This window comes from Planococcus citri, chromosome 4 (genome assembly GCF_950023065.1).
Source record: "Planococcus citri chromosome 4, ihPlaCitr1.1, whole genome shotgun sequence".
NCBI lineage: Eukaryota > Metazoa > Arthropoda > Insecta > Hemiptera > Pseudococcidae > Planococcus > Planococcus citri.
In genome coordinates this window covers 3,016,144-3,036,659 of record NC_088680.1, presented here as the reverse complement: position 1 = coordinate 3,036,659, position 20,516 = coordinate 3,016,144, and the positions used below count along the sequence as shown (strand labels likewise).

At 36.7% G+C, this 20,516-nt stretch overlaps 1 protein-coding gene across 6 annotated transcripts; it reads left to right on the top strand.

The window, feature by feature from the left end:
• The first annotated feature begins 389 nt into the window (after positions 1-389).
• On the top strand, positions 390-18,589 carry Prp4k (Pre-mRNA processing factor 4 kinase). Of its 6 annotated transcripts, none has more exons than XR_010558845.1 (24): positions 390-665; positions 744-872; positions 960-1,236; positions 1,316-1,437; positions 1,528-1,769; positions 1,850-2,315; positions 3,417-3,504; positions 5,255-5,581; positions 5,681-5,913; positions 6,650-6,803; positions 6,873-7,010; positions 7,088-7,202; positions 7,275-7,381; positions 7,470-7,601; positions 7,684-7,901; positions 7,998-8,066; positions 10,076-10,213; positions 10,505-10,639; positions 10,940-10,956; positions 11,043-11,059; positions 11,396-11,453; positions 11,739-11,824; positions 12,742-14,017; positions 16,478-18,589. XR_010558845.1 is itself a non-coding variant. In XM_065364696.1 (15 exons), exons 1-15 carry the CDS (start codon positions 661-663, stop codon positions 7,885-7,887), a joined length of 2,739 nt encoding a protein of 912 aa, XP_065220768.1. In that variant the 5' UTR covers positions 390-660; the 3' UTR covers positions 7,888-7,965. The 6 variants fall into 6 exon arrangements, 1 of the variants encoding a protein (XP_065220768.1); XR_010558843.1 differs by having other exon boundaries at positions 11,396-11,516; positions 11,706-11,824; XR_010558842.1 differs by having other exon boundaries at positions 10,940-11,059; positions 11,396-11,516; positions 11,706-11,824; positions 16,478-17,354; positions 17,403-18,589.
• Positions 18,590-20,516: the final 1,927 nt, after the last annotated feature.

Here is a 20,516-nt window from a genome sequence, read left to right as displayed (position 1 = left end):
TCCTTCTCTCCAGAAGTCCAGAGTCCAGACTGAGACTCCAATAAAAACTAAATAAAAAGTAAAAAGACTAAAAGAGTAAATTCAGCTTTATCGATAAAAAAACGAATGAAATAACTATAATTGGAATATTGAAATTTGAATTGAATATCATCAATAATAAAAATAAAACTTGAACCGAAACGAAATTGAATTTATTTATATTTAAATTATTCATTAAAAATTTTCAATTTTTCAAATAATTAAATTAAAACAAATTTATTTGATTCGATTCGATTTTCAATTTTTGTATTTAGCGCTCCTAGCGGTATTCAGATAAACCAAGATAGTCAAGAAAAAATTCAGGCAAAAAGTTTTCCAATCTTGAAAAAATATAATGGGGTATCCGATTTCCATTTCTTCCACTGACGTTGTTGATAGAAATTTTTCCAAATTGAAATTTTTGACTGCAAACTAATTGTAAAATAACGTAATGTCGAACTAACTGATGAATTATTCGTGTTAAGTGATTATTTATTCGTTTATATGTGTATCATGCTAGTGTAATTTATATTCGTCAATTTCCTCACCATATTTTTAAGCGTAACTTAGTTGGCTGTGCTTTGATAGAAAGGTAATATTTTTGTCCTCATGTACGCGTAATTTATACAGAATTCTATCAAAATGGGGTAAGTTTCAATATTTTTTTATGTTACATTTCGTTCTGAATCATCTTGAAATCGATTCTCAATAATAATACTTTACAGTACTAGTTCCGATTCCGATGTAACCGAAATTGAAGATGATAAAGTAGCCAAAAAAGAACACGAACATAAGAAGAAGAAAAAGAAGCATAAGCATCACAAACACAAAAAACATTCGTCCAAACATGAAAAGTATGTAACTATTGATTTAGAAGATATTTCTTCGCATTCTTGAATTTATGTACAGTTCTGTATGATTGGTTTCCTTTCCCTTCGTAGAAAACACAAAAAACATAAGCGTCACAAAGCCAGTGAAAATGAAGTATCCGATGACGAACCTGAAGTTCGACCGCCTGTAATAGAAGTTGCAGCGGAACCGAAAAGCAACCCACCTGTGAATGGGAATTCACATTCGCTTAAAGATGTCGTTATCAATATCGACGAAAACAGCTCCGAATCAGATGTGGTACAAATCAAAGAAAAAGATTCAGATTGTGAGATCAATGTTGAAGTTTTAGAAGATGATTTGAATCTAGAAGATTTAATGAAACAAAAGGTGCGAACGACGAACTGCGAATTGATAGGGTTTTGTAATGTATTGAATATTGTGTTTTATTGTTTTGTTTGATTTTCAGGCTTTGCTACAGGCTAGATTAAATGTTTACGGTTCGGAATCGGATGATGATAAAATTGTAACGATTAATTTATTAGATGATAAGGAAACCGATGTTAAACACGTTAAAAGAAGGCGAAGTCGGTGAGTTCGTACTTCGGGATACATTTTTTCTGTTATTTTAGCTATTTGGAAATGTACTTAGCTTATATATGATTGCGTTTTGTTCGACAGAAGTATCGATAAATCCGGTAGACCTGATCCGAAGCGAGCCAAGAGTAGAGATCGCGATAAAAGAAGACCTACTCCGGACGATCGTAAACCATCTAAACAGTTGAAACGTTCTCCTTCACACGATGATAGAAGTAGAACAAAACACGACAGAGATGACTCCTCAAGAGTTAAGGATGATCACCGTAAACGCGTTGCTGACTCGTATCACCGAGATGAGCCTCGTAAAAGGAGTCGAACCCGAGGTAGCTTTCGTTTCTCTGACAAGTATACTCTTCGTTATCTTATTAATGATTTTTTTAATTGTTTTGTTTGCGATTTCAAGAACTATCACGAGATCGTTACCGAACCCAGGCGAAAGAATTCGATAACAGGCACCGGGAAAAAGAACGCGACAAAGAGAACCGTCGAGACAGAGAACGAAGCAGATCCCCGGAAAAAAGCAGAGACAGATATAAACCAAAACCTGATACCAGATACGACGACAAGTACAAACGCCCCAGTGATGATAAAATTAGAGAAAATCGTAAACCTCCTCGTGGCGACGATCGTCTCAGCAAAGACGACTTGAGACGTGACATTGAACTAGATAAATACAAAAGTAGATACCGCAGTGACATGGATCGCGATCGAGATAGACGTAATAGACCTTCCGATAGGTCTCATTACAGAAGACGATCTCGTAGTCATAGCCGAGACAGATCTCATAAGGATAAAAGCGGCAAAGATATGTTTAAGGATAGTTTTTCCGAAGGACTTAAACATGAGATATCATCTTCGTCGGATGAAGAGTAAGTTGATACGTTTTTGTCTTAATCCAGTGCACGGTTTAATTCCAAAACAAGTTTTAATATTCGTATTTGGCCAGACACCGTGCTATAGGAAAGACAGTTTTTAGTTTGGTTGGGCAATTCGTTCCTTCGGTTGTCTTATTCGACGTGAAATTGTTACATTTTTATAACTTAGATTTTCTGAATGTATTTTGATTTTAGTAATTTTCAACGTTCGTATCACTTATCTTGATGCACGGTTTAATTCCAAAACAAGCTTTTATTCGTTTTTGGCCAGACACCGTGCTATAGGAAAGACAGTTTTTAGTTGGGCAATTCGTTCCTTCGGTTGTCTTATTCGACGTGAAATTGTTACATTTTTATAACTCATATTTTCTGAATGTATTATGATTTTGATTTTAGTAATTTTGAACGTTCATATCACTTATCTTGATGCACGGTTTAATTCCAAAACAAACCATTTATTCGTTTTTGGCCAGACACCGTGCTATAGAAAGAGCAGTTCTTGGTTTAGTTAGGCAACTCGTTCCTTCGGTTGTCTTATTCCTCATGAACTTGTCACACACATTTATAAATTATTAGTTTGTATTTTAGAGTTTTGAACGTTCGTATCCCTCATCTAGATGCACGGTTTAATTCCAAAACAAGCCTTGTATTCGTCTTTGGCCAGACACCGTGCTACAAAAAGAGCAGTTTTTAGTTCATCTGGGTTATCTGTACTTTTTCGGTTAACCTTATCAGTTAGAAACTTGCCACATCCGAAAAAATGTTCAATCCCGAGTTGATTGGGAAATTTATTTTAGTTTTCGTATCATTGAACCACGATTTGTAACACAATCACTCAACTTACTGCGTAGTTAAATTCCAAAACAAGTGTCACGTTTTGTTTTTGGCCAGACACTGCGCTATAATAAAGGCAGTTTTTGTTGAAATCGGACAGATCGTTTATTAGACTGTCTTATCTGCCTTAAACTTGCCACACCAACATAGTTTATCAAACTGAATACGTAATATTGCAGTCAGCTTGTCTAAATTTATTGAGAAATGAGTCTGCTAAATTCTTGAGTATTAATAAGCGATTGTTTTCTTCTGATTTTGTAGCTTAGCAGACCTAAACATGGACATCGAAGAAGAAAACGAAGAAGAAATCATCAACAAACGAAGAAAACAGAGAGAAGAATTAATGAAGGCATGTAAATCCTGACTCAGAAGGGAACCTCTCGAGGTGTCCGCCTCCGATTTGAACGGGACCGCGATTTTTGGAAAGAACATGTTCTAAAACCCCCAAATCCAAATTTTCAGATGCCCAAGTTCATTTTTCGATTTTTGGCGAATTTTTGAAAATCCAAAATTGACTATTTTGGTGATTTAGTCGTTTTTTTTAAAAGTACATACTTGATCAGTAAAAATGTTCAAAATAAGTCCTAAAACTGATATGAACCCCCCAAATCCAAATTTCGCCATTTCCAGCCATTCTGGAGCCTCCAGTGCGATTTTTCAATTTCTCCAAAATTTTGAATTTGCTCCAGAAGGCGTGAATATGAAGTTGGGCAACTAAAAATCGAGTTGTGTGTTATACTCGAACTGTTCGACGAATTTATTCACATTTGAGTCGATTCTGGAGGGGACACCTCAAGAGTGGGTTTTTTGGCCAGCTTTTTTTCAAAACAAAACAATTCAAAAATCAAAAATTTCCCATTTGCGAGAAAATTTTTGAAATTTGCGCGAATCACAGTATTTTGTTATGAATTAACCCCACGAGGGCGAATTTCGGCATTTCCAGCTATTCTGGAGGCTCCAGCGCGACTTTTCAATTTCTCCAGAATTTTGAATTTGCTCCAGAAGGGGTGAATATGAAGTTGGGCAGCTAAAAATCGAGTTGTGTGTTATACTCGACCTGTTTAACGAATTTATCTACATTTGAGCCGATTCTGGAGCGGACACCTCAAGAGTGGGTTTTTGACCAGCTTTTTTCATAATAAGAAATCCAAAAAAATCAAAATTTTACCGTTCGCGAGTCGCTGTATTTCGAACACAACAAACCCCACGAGGGCGAATTTCGCCATTTCCAGCTATTCTGGAGCCTCCAGTGCGATTTTTCAATTTCTCCAGAATTTTGAATTTGCTCCAGAACGCGTGAATATGAAGTTGGGCAGCTAAAAATCGAGTTGTGTGTTATACTCGACCTGTTTAACGAATTTATCCACATTTGAGCCGATTCTGGAGCGGACACCTCAAGAGTGGTTTTTTGACCAGTTTTTTTAAAATAAAAATATCCAAAAATCAAAAATTTCTCGTTTGTAAGAAAATTGTTGAAATTTGCGCGACTCGCTGTATTTCATCATTAGTTAACCACACGAGAGCGAATTTTGCCATTTCCAGGCTTTCTTGGGCCTCCCTGTAATTTTTGGATATTTTTATCATGAAAAAAGCTGCTCAAAAACCCACTCTTGAGGTGTCCCCTCCAGAATCGACTCAAATGTGAATAAATTCGTCGAACAGTTCGAGTATAACACACAACTCGATTTTTAGCTGCCCAACTTCATATTCACGCTTTCTGGAGCAAATTCAAAATTCTGGAGAAATTGAAAAATAGCGCTGGAGGCTCCAGAATGGCTGGAAATGGCGAAATTTGGATTTGGAGGGTTAATATCAGTTTTAGGACTTATTTTGAACATTTTTACTGATCAAATACGTACTTTTACAAAAAAACATAAATCACCAAAATAGTCAATTTTGGATTTTCAAAAATTCGCCAAAAATCGAAAAATGAACTTGGGCAGCTGAAAATTTGGATTTGGGGGTTTTAGAACATGCTCTTTCCAAAAATCGAAGTCCCGTTAAAATCGGAGGCGGCCACCTCGAGAGGTTCTCTTGTCAGATCATATATTTTATCATCTTCACTCGCATTATTTACGTAATTTTTCATTTAATTGCAGAAACTAGTTGGTAATGACCCAGCTCATCCGCCTCCTTCTGTCAGCGAACCTGCTTCCTCTGCAGTTACCTCAAATGATGAGATATTGGAAGAAAATGGCCAAAATTCGGATTCTAAAGACGATTCAATTTCTGCTTCCAAAGCTAAAAAGAAATCTCGTTTCGATGTCGAACCCGAGCAAGCGAATAAGGATAAAAAAGAGAAAGAGAAAGATAGAGACAAAGAAAAAGATAAAGACAAGGATAAAGATAAGGAGAATTCGACCAAGAAGAAAAATGATGGGTGCGATATGTTCGCTGAAACTGATACTTTTGGCACCAATGTTGATGTAAGTTGTTTTGTTTTTTTTTTTTTACCGATTTTATCCACCTTCTCAATTCGACAAAAATTGTTTCATGCTAATGTGCTTCACATTTACCCTTTCCAGAGTCCGAGTGTAATTTCGAAGACCGGACTAGCGGCCGAAAATCCAGCTTTGACCGATAACTGGGACGATGCCGAAGGCTACTACCGAGTACGTATCGGAGAAACGATGGATAATCGATACGTAACGTACGGATATACCGGCCAAGGTGTATTTTCCAACGTAATCCGAGCTCGAGACACTGCACGAGGCAATCAAGACGTCGCCATTAAAATAATTCGTAATAACGAAGTCATGTAAGTATTCGAAGTAAGGTATTAATTCGACGACTCGATTATATATTCATCTTGTGAAAACACGATACCGAACAGAAAAGAGTTCCCTTTCGAACACAAATTCTCGTAAATTGATAATTTTTCTGTATAATAATTCTGATTGGATTTTTAATACGTCATGTGCTGTTATTAAGATGGTCATCAGGCATCGCAAGTTTATGGACCGGTGAGGCGATCGCTCACTGGATACCTAAAATGGTATTTTTAATGCGCGCTGTACTTTAATGAGTGGTATGTATTGACCTGCGTATGTTTGATCATATTATTTTATGATTTATAAATAGTAATTATTTTTACGTATAATTTATAAGATATTTGATGATTGAACCGGATTGTATATGGTTTCCAGGTGTATATGGGTAGCTTACAAGTGTGGCAGGGTATTGTTGCACGATGATTCACTGTCTACTTAATACAAATACACACAGTCGTGTAAGCAATGAGTATTTTTCAATAAGAGTTTTTCATACGTCGTACTTTTGCATCTTGTATACCTCTTTGAATTCCTCAAATTGAGCGAAAAACGTTGCAAAATTTTCGCCAAAAGCGAACGCGCGCGATGATACAATATATGCGGGTCAATGCATTTTTAATCGTGTAGTCGAGTACTTAATACCTTTTTTTATACGATTTATTAAAGTATCCAACGTTTGTTAACCTATTACTTCGATACTGAATTTGCAAATTGATCGTTTAGGCACAAGACCGGTGTAAAAGAAGCTGAAATGTTGAGAACGTTGAACGAAGCTGATCCCGATGATAAGTTCCATTGTCTCCGGTTATTCCGAAGCTTCTACCATAAACAGCATTTATGTCTAGTTTTCGAACCACTTAGCATGAATTTGAGAGAAGTAAGTTACCGTAGCTTTTATTCGATCCGTGTTTTGTAAACGTGTAAAATAACGATCGATTTGTTTTAGGTTTTGAAAAAATACGGTAAAGATGTCGGTCTGCATATGAAAGCAGTCAGATCCTACACTCAACAATTATTCTTAGCTTTACGATTACTGAAAAAATGTAGCATCCTTCATGCCGATATTAAACCCGATAATATCTTGGTAAGCGTGTATTATTCGAAGCGAATCATAGATTTTTTAATTCTCGAATACTAAAGTGGTATTATTACTGTTCGCAGGTTAACGAAAGTAAATTAGTTTTAAAATTATGCGATTTCGGTTCGGCTAGTAACGTAAAAGAGAACGAGAAAACTCCGTATTTGGTTAGCAGATTTTATCGTGCTCCTGAAGTCAGTAAGTATCGAAAGATTTTCAGAAAATCAATCTTCGTATCGAACAGCAGCTTATTCTGTGAAATTTTCTCAGTTTTAGGTATCACCTACGATTTCGGTATCGATATGTGGTCAGCTGGATGTACCGTTTACGAATTATACACCGGAAAGATTATGTTCCCTGGAAAAACTAATAATCAGGTTCGTTGTCGTAGCGATGTTTCTGTCTAAGTTACTCAATTCTTCGAGATCACGATCTGTTTACTAATCTCGTTTTTGTAATGTTTAGATGTTGAAACTGTTTATGGATCTAAAAGGTAAATTTCCGAATAAAGTGATCCGTAAAAGCGCGTACAGAGATCAACATTTCGATGGGAATTGTAATTATTTATACCACGAAGTAGATAAAGTTACTGAACGAGTAAGTTCTTCGGTTATCGTGTACGATTTGTTCGTAACATGACGAATACTTAGTAATTAATTTCTAATGGATTTGCTTGCAGGAGAAAACGGTAGTTATGTCGACAATAAGTGTGACTCGCGATTTACAGAGTGAACTAGTTGGTAATCAGAGATTACCGGATGATCAGGCGAAAAAAGTTAATCAGCTGAAGGATCTATTGGAGAAGATAGTAACGCTAGATGCTACGAAACGTATCGCCATTAATCAAGCATTGATGCATCCGTTTATCGTCGAGAAAATATAATGATGTATTTTGATGTAAAATATTTTTTCTTTATTTCGTTCGGCATTGTGTAAATTATATTTTTCGTATTTATGTTGATGTTTTGTTTGTTTTTGTTTATTGTTGTTAAGTTGTCGAAGGCGTCCAGAATATACTCGTATCAGAAGAACACGAAGAAAGCGATTGCGATACAGTCAGAGGTACGTTGTAAGTCTTGATCTTGAGGTGTAAAGAAGCTAAATGATAACGTAATAATTCGACGAAATACGATGCGAAGATTCATTATTGAATTAATGTAGTCATAGGGGTTTTGATTATTCAACCGTACTGATCGAACATTATGGATAATTGGATATCGTTTCCAGTAATCGTGTATAGTTCGGTAATATTCGAGCTGAACGTACACGTGTGTTTGCTCTTTCCTTTATTCGCGGGTTTCATGAAACCGAGATTACTAATATGCTAGCTCGAAAGAGCAGTAATCTAATTGCTATCAACTTACGATGATACGTTAACAGAGTAATCTGTTATGATATTCGTATCATTGATGAACGAATGCTTGTCTTATTCATATCTAGGAAATATGAAATCATTGGTCAGGTAAAAGAGAAATAATTATACTGTGAAAACAATATCTTACACACCTCAGTGAAGAATGAATTTGCTATTTCTCTCAAAGACTACATCAGCAATCGGTTTGTTTGTCAAAGGTTTGTACGTTTGTTGAATGTTATCGATCATTCTTCAAAACGTATTGAACTTACTATCGTTCGTATTCCACTTTTCTTCAACATCTTTATTATTCTGTTCTTGGTAGGGTAAAATGAATAAAATGATCAATTTTATTATAATTATTATTCATCTTTCTCGAAGAATTCAATGGCTGAAAAAATAATTAATAAAACTAATTCATGAAAGGAATAAGGAATTACATTAGGACTACGTCAAAATTAATTCGAAACGAGAAACGACAAAGAACGAATGAAACATTTTTCAAGTACAACTAGCGCTCCTAAGAAATTCTTAGAAAAAAGCTCGAAAACCTTGAATAATAACGAACAGCCAATCAGAAGCAAGGTTTTAGACTTTCGAACGTTGAACCGTAGAGGACGCAGGATTGTCACCTGTCACATGTGACCGGTTCATCGACTCATCGTTGTTTATGCGCGATGAGCCGAACCGATGTGCCGATGACCTGAGTTCATTCGCCATTCCGGCCATTCGTGATTCATTCCTTCCTATTCATTTGCTCATTTTCATGTTGGTGGTTGAAAAGCTGAACTGTTTTCTTCTCTCGATCTCGTCACTCGTGCGTTGATGAGTTATTTTTTTCATAATTTCGGTATTTATTTCACGACATTATTGCATTTTGATCATCGACACTCTAATTGTAAGTATTTTATTTTACTTTATTATTAAATTGTTGCCAAATACGAAGAATTTTCAATCGAATAACGTGAAATAGGCTACTGTTCTGTGAATATTACACTCGAGTACGAGTAGCCATTGTTCAATCGCATTCACGTCGTAGATTGATTTGTGTTACGTAGTATGTTATTCCTCGTTAGTCAGGTATTTCTCGAGTGAATCTAATTATTATATTATTCGATTATTAATTAATTACTCGGCTAGTTGATCGTGAACGTTACAGTTTAATGCAAAAGTAGGAATCAGGCTTCGTTATTTCTTGCTCAAGGGTTCAGATTTCAGTATGTAGGTACTAGGTAGAGGTACGAAGGTACTGTGAATTTTTCTTATTTAATCGTCCTTCCGATTAATAATCTTTAATTTACTAATTAGTATCTTGTAAAGTACTGAAATATACCTAAGTATCATGTTGCGAATTGAAACTTGAATTATGAAAAAAATGTGTAATATGTCTCTGTGTGTGTGTGTGAGAGAGAGCGCCATGTTCTTTCTTTTCTTTTTTCGTTGCTGTCTGTACTGCTGCTTTTTCTCTACATGATTTCGGTTGGAGTTTTTTAATTCTCATAATTAATTCGGTTACATTTTTAGAATGTTTACGAAGTACGAATTTTATAATAGCAACTTTTATTTAAGGACTACGTCAAGTGAAAGCTTTTTCATGCTACAAATTCCGCCGGAGTTACAACCCTGCGGCCGGAAATGTTCGTTAGATATCTCGAACACACCCTGTCTCAAAAGTAGTGTTATTATTTACGATATTAATTCTGAATGTTTATTTCAGACGCCCCCAGCATTTGGGTGATTTTCCACTTTCGAATTCGATTGAAGATGTGAAGATGAAAATAATAGTTGACGATTAATTGAAGACGAATACGAGTATTTCCTCCTACGATCGTTGCAGTGCTGCTGAGTCAGTTTGGTGAGTTTTATTTTTATTTTGTACTATTTTTGAAAATTATTTGATCTTTTAACGGAAAGTTTCATCGAAGACGTGTTTTTAAATTGGATTCTCGAACGAAAAGAAAAGTGTGAGTAAGCTAAATTGTTATCCGGTGCCTGAATAATCTATTTATTGGTCGATTTATGTATTACCTACCTGTTTAAGTGTTTAGTGTTTATTTCGTGCAGTTATTTTCCGATACTTAGGCTACGCTTTATACAAACAAGTGTTATTATTTACGATATTAATTCTGAATGTTTCTTTTTTCAGACACGCCTTTAGTTTTATTCCGGTGATTTTCTACTTTCGATCGAAGATGATAATAATGGTTAACGATGAATTGAAATTGAAAACGAATACGAGTGTTTCCTGCTGTCGTTGCAGTGCTGCTGAGTCAGATATATGGTGAGTTGTATTTTTATTTTGTGCTATTTGAATTATTTGATCTTGCGACGGAAGTTTCATCGAAGATGTGTTTGTGTTTTTATAATTCTCGAACGAAAAAGAAAAGTACGAATGGCTAGATTGTTATATTGTTCGGTGTCTGAATGAGCTATTGGTTGATTTATGTATTACCTACACCTACTTACCTGTTTATTTCGTACAGTTATTTTCCGTTGATTTATACCGAAAACATAATACGCTTTATTCAAACAAGCGTTATTATTTGTGATATTAATTCTGAATGTTGTTTTTCATTTTTAGGCACTGCCTGGATTCCGGTGATTTTCTACTTTCGATTAAAGATGATAATGATGGTTGAGGATGAATTGAAAACGAATACGAGTGATTCCTGTTGTTGTTTCAGTGCTGCTGAGTCAGATGGTGAGTTTTACGTTTATTTTGTACTATCTTGAAAATTATTCGATTTTTCAACGGAAGTTTTATCGAAGATGTGTTTTTAAGTCGGATATTTTTCGGTTTCGACTTGGTGTAATATTTTGTACGAAACATGGCCTTTTTTCGAACAAAGGCTAAAGTATAAGTAAGCTAGATTGTTATCCGATGCCTGAATGAACAATTGGTCGATTTACGTGTTACCTACCTGCTTACGAGTAATTCGTGGATTCATTTTCCGGTGATTTTTACCGAAAACATACGCTTTATGTGATTTGTGACCGTAGTTTTATTCGTGATGCTGATTTTGTGTGTTATTTTCAGATTCAGGTGTCATTTTTTTGTTGAGTTTCGAAGAAACACGTTGAAGATCCGGTTGAAGGTGATGATCTGATGGATATTCTTGATAACGTATCGTAGCTGTGCTGTATGATTAGACAGAATGGTGCGTTTTGTTTTATTTCGATGTTTGTTTACTTACTTGAATTGATATTTTGTGAATTGGTTCTGTTAATGGAAATGTTCAAGTTTTAGTAATTTGATATTGGTGACGTTTTAATTTTTTTTTTTGAGGAAATTTTAAATTTTGGTATCTATTGTGATCCTGGTCACTAATTTTGTGCTTTATTTACAGATGCTGATTTTTTGTTGTTGTTAATTTACGAAGAAACATGATAACGATCCCGTGTCTGGTTGAAGATATACTTTAACGAACGATCTTGACTAACGTTGCTGAGCTGCATAGATCAAATGGTGGGTTTGTATGCTGGTTGTTTATTTTATTTAGATAGATATTTTCGTAAATTGGTTCTTTCAACGGACGTACGAGACTTGTGATTCGATGTTGTTGAAATTCCAATTTTTGTGGAGGAACTGTTGGATTTCATGTACCTCTATCAAGCTGCTGTTTTGAGGAGTGCGCCATAGACTTTTAGCTTTACTGAATTTTTTAGAAGTAGAAGAATAGAAATTGATAAAATATGCACTTACCTGTTATAAATTATTATTTATTTTCGAAATTATTTTGTTTCGATTTTCGGATTGTTTGTTCGCTGTTCCGGTTACATTTTTTGGTTTTTACATTCTCGGTTTCAATTATCAGTTTCTGAAATGCCGGTGACGGTTGATGATTTTAAATATCGTGTTTTTATTCATTTATTTTTTATTTTCTATGTCGGTTTGTTAATTTTTTCATTTTAATCGGTACATATCACACACTCGGTTCTTGACATTTTAATGAATTCTTTTTTTTTTCTTTATTTTTTGAAGTTCTTAAATTAATTATTTCGTGTTTTATTCTTTTGTCGCGTTTTGAAAGTGGAATCTTCGATATTCGTGCGGTTTTAATTAATTCATTTGAAACAATATTTTAAAAAATATGTTTGCTGATGAAAAAAATCAGTGTTGTGAAAATTTTTTTTTTGTGTTTTCATCTTTTTCGGTCAAATTCCTGAGCTTTCTTCAACTTATTGTCCTTTTCAATTGTTTTTAATCAACATGCCAGTTTAGTGTATTTCGTGGCACTTTTTTTAAAGTTTGAGAATGGGGACTGATTGGAGAAGCTATACGGCAGAACATGGGGAAATTTTTACTTGGTATTAGTGTACATATAAGTTAAGTTAGTTATATTCGTGATTTTTTATAATAATCTTTCTCATCTTCTGTTGCAGCGTACGCGAGATATTTCCCCTCCCTCCCAAGATGAATTCGACGCGATTTTTGGAATTTCTGCTAGGATTGGATTGGATCGGGTATTGTCTTGGCAGTTATAGGCGAATTAGCGGTCATCATTGTCCGTCGATGATGGCCACTAATTGAAGTGCCTCCGCATGATTGTGGATGAAGGATATGAGCCGGATGATTGGTCAACGTGGCGACTTACTCAGATGGACTTCCTGACACGAATTGTGCTTCCGTGCTGGTGGATGCTGATTTCGTTGCGTATCCGAGCCGTGGCGAGATCACTAAAGGTATTCCATCTGGCCATTCTCCTATCCGGTCAGCTTGGGTACGGTCGGAGAGAAAGTCTGCTATATGGTCTGTGTTAGTTGGGGTTGAAATTTAAGTGTTTTTTCTGTTGAAAATTTCTAAATTTTGTCTTGCTTTTTTATTTTTTATTTATTTATTTTTTTTTCAATTCAATCATTATTTTTGGCTTCATATTTTCTTACATTCTTCCTTCTCCCATCTCTATAAAAGGTGTAAACAATTTTTACGGGTTGGTTTCAATATAAGGCAAGTATGGCTTGTGATGAGTTTTCTATGTAAATTTCATTTTTTCCATTTTTTTTTATTTTTTATTTTTTTTTCGTCAAAGTTGTCCCTGTGCATAACTTATGTCCAACTTTACCAGATCGTCTCGGTGGCCCAAGGGAATTGTTGCCGGCGGGCCTGTGGAGTACTGGTAATGCAAAATTACATTTTTTTTTCTGCACATTCTTTTGATTTTCGCGAAAAGATCGCAACTTTCGGGTGGAGGAGTTGCGCAACCGGCTCATGTCTTGGACGTTATGGCGTAGCCTCCGCGTGTCCCATGAGATCCCACTCCCTCAGCAGCAACAGTCTGGATAAGCCAACTTTACCGCTTCGCAATGCCATTAATCGGGTTGGCGGTAATGCAAAAAGCTGCACTTTAGGTTTTTGGACCGCGCGTAAAGATCGCTACGCTCGAGGGAAGACGTAGCGCAGGTTCTCCTGGACGTACCCGGTATCGATACTGGCGCGGGTTCCTTGAGAAATCCTCTTCCCTCAACCCATTCTCAGTCCTTTGGGTGGGGTATTCTTGTTCATGATGATGCGTGAAGGGGTAAAGTAGGCGGACTACTTTGCCAAGATGGAGAGAATGTGGTCTTCTAATTGAATGCGACGAAAAAATGAACGTACGTGAATGATGCTCGTCGAAGGATTTCACAAAGTAATTGTCGAAGATGGAAGCAGTTTTCTCTGGTGAGTTACATATTTCAATTTTTCGAATTTTTTTTGGGGGCTTTCTTATTTTTATTGTTATGGTTGCTTTTGTGCCTAAATTTTTGTGAAGTTTTATTCACAATTTTATTTTATCGTGAATTTTCGTGAGTTTTTGTCTAATTTGAAATTTTTTTTCAATTTTTGTCAGTTTTTGATGTCTTTTGGATTACAAGCGCCCCCCCCTCCCCGCCTATTACGTACCTTTGATCTGAATAAGTTTTCCTTTCCAAAATGATTCTTCTGATTTAATTTTTTGCCATCATAATAAGATGATCAGTTTAGATGGTCAAAATTTCGCGAGAATGTTTTTTGAAAAAGTGCTTACCAAGCCCAAATTTGGATCATGATTTTTGAGATTTTTGAAAAAGTTTCCTGTAACCCATACGCATGAATGGGTTAAAATTTCGCGTGTAATTCGAATATTTTATAGAGAACACTTTTTGAGAATTTTTGAAGAATGTTGCTCCTTGAATTGAGTCACAGTTTTAGTTTTGAGATTATCGAAGAATTGTCATTGTCATATGACCTATGTATTGTGCGGACAAATTCTCGTTTGGCAATCGAATCATACCTAGAAGGCTGAATAGTGAAGATTTGGGGACGATGTCATATGAGTTGCCTACTCCATTTGCTAGTAGGCGGACCGCTTGAGTTACAGTAGCCGTCCAATAAATGGGTTAAAAATTTATCGAAAAATTCGATATCGCAACGAAAGTAACCTTTTTGAACATTTTTGAAGAATTGCGAGCTCAAGATTGGACATGATTTTGTTTTACTCGTATTTATTTTTCTGAAGAAGTGTCATGTGACCTTTATCTGTAAATGGGTTAATTTGGCGCGAGATATTCAAATATTTCGACCGAAATGTTTCTCGATTATTTTTGACGAATTTTTGGTCTGATTTTGAGGACTTTTGAATGGGTTTTCACCATTTTTTGGTGAATTTTAAAAATATTTCGCGAGGAGTTCAATATTGCTTCGACTTGAAGACTTTTGAGCATTTTTTGCAGAATTCTAGGAGACAAGATTAGGTGCGATTTTTGGAGTTTTTTGAAGAAGTGTCATGCGACCCGTGTCCCAAAAAGGGGACAAAATCGTGAAAAGTCGAGTGATATATTTAACGGTATGTTTTCAAGGTCGCTGAGTACGAATAGGAACTTATTTTTTGGGTGCAACTCCTCTAAAAAACCCATCTTTGGCCCAAAAAGGGGGCGGGGGTCAAAATTTTGAAAAGTCGAGTGATATATCGAATGGTATGTTTTCGTGGTCGCTGAGTACGAATATGAACTTATTTTTTGGGTGCAACCCCTCAATGCCCCTCTGTGACCCAAAAAGAGGGTCAAAATGTTGAAAAATCGTGAAAAAGTCGTGGGATATATCGAGGTGGTATGTTTTTGGGCTCGTTGAGTACAAATGTAAACTTATTTTCCAAGTCCAACCCCTCAAAGCCCCTCTGCCCCAGAAAGGTGGGGGCGGGGGTCAAAATTTTGAAAAGTCGTGTGATATATCGAATGGTATGATTTCGTGGTCGCTGAGTACGAATATGAACTTATTTTTTTGCTCCTACCCCTCAATGTCCCTGTGGGACCCAAAAAGAGGGTCAAAATTTTGAAAAATCGTGAAAAGTCGTGTGATATATCGAGGTTGTTTGTTTTTGGGCTTGCTGAATACGAATGTAAACTTATTTTCCGAGTCCAGCCCCTCAAAGCCCTTCTGCCCGGCGGGGGTCAAAACTTTGAAAAATCATGAAAAGTCGTGTGATATATCGAATAATATGTTTTCAGACTCGCTGAATACGAATATGAACTTATTTTTTGGGTTCAACCCCTCAATCGGCTCAATGTCCCTCTGTGCCCTAAGAATAGGAGAGGGGGGGGGGAATTTCGAAAAATCGAGTGATATATCGAATGGTATGTTTTCGAGGTCGCTGAGTACGAATATGAACTTATTTTTTGGGACCAACCTTTCAATGTACCTCTGTGTCCCAAAAAGGGGGCCAAAATGGGAAAAATAGTGAAAAATCGTGTGATATATCGAATGGTATGTTTTCGAGGACACTGAATCCGAATATAAACTTTTTTTCTGCTTACGATTCCTCAAAATCCCCTTAAGCCGCCGCCCCCTAAATAGGATAAAATTTTGAGAAGTTGCAAACATCCTGTACGAGTAATCTTAACAAATAGTATGTTTTCAAGATCGCTGAATCCAAGACTATGGACTCGAATTTCATTCTTTACGCGTCCCACTATAATGCATCATTTTATTGCTGTATTAGCTGTCAACGCTATGTACCTAACTACCTATTTAGATAAATATTAAGTTGAATGCTTTTAAACACTAGTTTTTTGTTTTTTTTTTTGCATAAAATATTGTTACATTAAGTAATGGTTTTAGTTATTCAAAATTCTTATCAACTTGCGTTGATTTTTTTTGTTTTAGGAGGCGAAGACAGATCCTGATCTCAAAATGGAATTCAGATGTAGATCCTTTCTACGTGTGGTGGTATCATCAGCTCCAGAATATTCTCCAGCTTCGAAGGTGCGATACCTAACTGATATCTCTCGCCTCTCTCCCGCATGTCCAGTTTCAATTTTACGCGATCAGCTTTTGACGGAATAACCAGCGCAGCGTGGCGCGATTTTATTCAGCGGAACCGAAATTTTACCGAGCTTCGAGAAGACGTGTACGTACAATGTTTGTAAATTGAACTTGTCGCCCTCCGCCCCCTCCCTTAATCGCAGCATTTGGCACGTTGGCCTATGAGCTTTATACGCGATAGACGCGATACAGCGCGGAATAATTATTTTAGAAGTACCTACTCAGACTACCAGCTCGCTGAACGATATTTTTACGTGCGAATTTTTTGATTGGTCATCGTTGCTCTCATTGACCAATGAGTATACTTTTGAACGCAGCGCTCGAGCGTGATAATTTTAGCTGCCACGATTATTCTATAGCTCATTGAAGAACTGTATTTTACGCATGCAAATATTTGTAAATGTGATTATGCCCTCGCCTGCTGTTTGGATTGAAATGAATTTATTGGAAAAGCTGTAGATTATTCCCTATGAAGATGGAGTAGTAGTCGCATATTATTGAGAACTTGCTTGAAAGTTCCATGCAATGTTTACGTAGCACTTATACCTACTTGTACCGCTACTTATCGATTTTATGAATTATTCGCGCGGATATTTTGACGTTTTATTCACGATGAGATCCTTTTTTTCCAATTGGTGGATGAATATCGTCGACGTATTGGATTTTGAAGCTGGACGTATATGATACACGAGTATTCTTACGCTTAATTTTAGCACTTGTACGGCGCAATACTGACTCACAACAACAACGCTTGCGGTACCACAAGTTTTTTTTTTTTTAAATTGGATAGGTACAAGAATATTTCGGATCAAAATTGGATGGGGCGATGTATTTGGCTATATTTTCAAAATTCGTCGTTGTAAGTTGAGCGCCGATGTTGGTATCTGGTCAACCTGGAGACCTCACAACATCGGAAGAGACCCGGAGGGTTTTGCGATGCCTACTGCGATCGTCCCCGGCATCCGGGGTACCAAGGCGGCATGGTAGGGTCGCATTAAACGAAGGGTAATGAGGGATGGCAGATGTTACACGTTTAACTAGATATCTAACATTGTTCGAATCGCAGGTCGAAAGGTCTTTTCATCGTCGGCGGCGTTCTTTGTGGTATCTCGTGTACGACTTTTTCCTTCAAAAACACACTCGAGGTGTGATTTTTGGAGCGAACGAGTCGTATACGAGTTATCCGAGGCGTCGCAGGGCGATTTGTGGTGCGTGAAAGTGCGTGTGTCGAAGCTGCCATGTGGCGAGTGTAGGGAATTGAGATACTGTTCCGGAGAGTTGGGCCCGACAAAGGGTTCGATTGTCTGGACTGTTGAGAGTGCGCGAAGAGCGGATGTCGATCTGGATTTTTATGCTTTGTTAGAATCTAGTTAAACGTGTAAGGTCTTTCCGTCATCGTATGGGTAGAGAATATTCAAAAATTGATGGGAGATGACTGGGGATCGATTTTGGTACTGTGTGAAGACTCATGTAGTTACAAGTGAGTCGTTAATATGCTAATAAGGTACCTAGTATAAGTTAGTTTACACGAGTCGATTCAGGTGAGTCGTTATTTAATTACTTATTAATTAAGATCAGCTTATTTGCGTCAAATTCGACATATGTATGAGACAAGTGACGAGCAAAATTGTCGATCATTCTTGCTGGTTTACGATGAAATTTGTCGAGAAATTGAGATTAGGACCCCCCCCCCCCCCTCCCGCCCCTCTAGTTTTTACGTATATTATCATGTTGATGTTGTATAATTTCTGTTTGTGTATTTTTTTTTTAAATTGTTTGAAAATTTGTATCATATCACAATCATGTTATCATTATTCGTATATTTTTGTAATGGCCAATCATGGTTTTTCACTGTCGAGCGGCCGGCGGTGTTTTTTACTCCAGATTGGTCAACGTGTTGTAGAATTAAGTTTGTATTTCTTTGCCGTTAAAAAATTGAAACGATTTTCGTTTTGTGTTGTTTTGTTTTATTTCATTTTGTGTTTTGAAACTTGACGAAGTTGTACATAGAATAGATGAACAGTGGCTATTTTTTATTGAACCTACCTCTTCAGAAGCCCGTTTTTGGGGGTTTTGCCAAAATAATATCAAATTCGTACTCAGGCGCCTCTAAAACACTATTTTGATGTGCGATATGATATTCGGGCCCTTTTTTGATTTTTGAATCTCTCCCTCAGAAGCCCATTTTTGGGGGGTTTTGCCAAAATAATATCAAATTTGTACTTGGGAGCTTTGAAAACATACATTTTGATATGCTACGTAATATTCGAGTCCTTTTTCGAGTTCTGAACCTCCCCTTCAGATGCCCGTTCTGGCGTTTCTACCAAATTGATGAAAAATTCACGTTTAGGAGCATCAGAAATATATATTTTGATATGTCGCGTGATATTCAGGGCAATTTTGGAATTTGAATCTCCTCTCTAGTAGCTTCTTTTAGGGTTTACTTCGAAATGATATCAAATTCGTGCGTAGGAGCCTCGGAAACATACATTTTCATATGTCACTTAGAATTTAGGTCATTTTTTGAGTTTTGGACCTCTCTATCAAAATCCTACCTATTTTGGGGCTAACGCCAAAATGATATCAAATTCGTACCTCGTACTCTGGTGATCCAAAAAAATGTATTTCGAAACCCACACAACGTTAAAGCTCATTTTCTAAATTTGGACCCTCCCTCTTGTAGCCCTTCTTAATTTTATCGCCGAAATAATGTCGAAATTCGCTCTGACGAAGTCCAAAAACATATAATTAGGTACACCACGTAACTTTTGGGCTCATTTTTCAAATTTGGCCCCTCCCCTTTGGAGAAGTTTTTGATTTTAGCGCCGAAATGATACGAAATTCGTACTGAGGAGGTCCAGAAACGTTTATTTTGATACCTCGCACGTTCATTTAGCTCTTTTCAAAATTTGGACCCTCCCCTTCGAGGCCCCATTTGAATTTAAGCGCCGAAATAATATCGAATTCGTACTCAGGAGGTCCAGAAACATTAATTTTGATACCTCGCACGATTATTGTGATCGTTTCAAAAATTTGGACCCTCCACTTCGAAGCCCCATTCGGTTTAAAGCGCCGAAATAATATCGAATTCGACATTACGAGGTCTAAAAACATACATTTCAGTACCTGACACATTATTCGAGCTCGTTTTTCAAATTTGGACGCTCTCCTCGAAGCCTATGTGAATTTAAGCACCGAAATAACATCAAATTCGTACTCGGGAGGTCCAAAAAACCAATATTTTCATACCTCGTACAGCATTCGAGCTCGTTTTTCGAATTTGGACCCTCCCCCTGAAGCCCGTTTTGATTTTAGCACCGAAATAATATCAAATTCGTACTCGGGAGGTCCGAAAACATACACTTTGATACCTCGTACAACGTTCGAGCTCATTTTTCAATTAATTAGCGCCTCGTTAAAATATCGTAATTACCTCAAATTCGTAATTAGCGTCTTCAAATTAGCATAAGACTTCGTTGAAATTCGAAAATAACATCAAAATCGTAATCAGCGACCTCGAATTAGTAAGTATACGTTGATTTTTTTATAAAATACGCGTATTTAATAAATTTGCGGGTGAAAAATTAATCGTGCCCCTGCAAAAATCCACGATAGGCAACCAATTCGACCGCCGATAAAAATCGGTGTAAAAAAATCATTTGACGGACACACAGCGCCACCTATCGGAATTGAATGGAAGCTTCGTTCTGTTTTTAAAAAACAAGGTTTAAAATTTGGCGAAATGAGAGCTAGATATGCGCGTGGCGCTATCTCTCGGAATATTACGGAACCACTTGAAAGAGAACATCGAAAAACGCGTTTCTATCACTCCAATTCGACGTAGTTCCGGAATATTCCGAGAGATAGCACCACGCGCATA

Bases quoted from the DNA above. Each gene is read 5' to 3' on its own strand.
- Prp4k (XM_065364696.1), top strand. The intron at 5,914-6,649 runs GTAAGTATTCGA...TTGATCGTTTAG, and splicing joins ATTCGTAATAACGAAGTCAT to GCACAAGACCGGTGTAAAAG. The intron at 7,011-7,087 runs GTAAGCGTGTAT...TACTGTTCGCAG, and splicing joins TTAAACCCGATAATATCTTG to GTTAACGAAAGTAAATTAGT.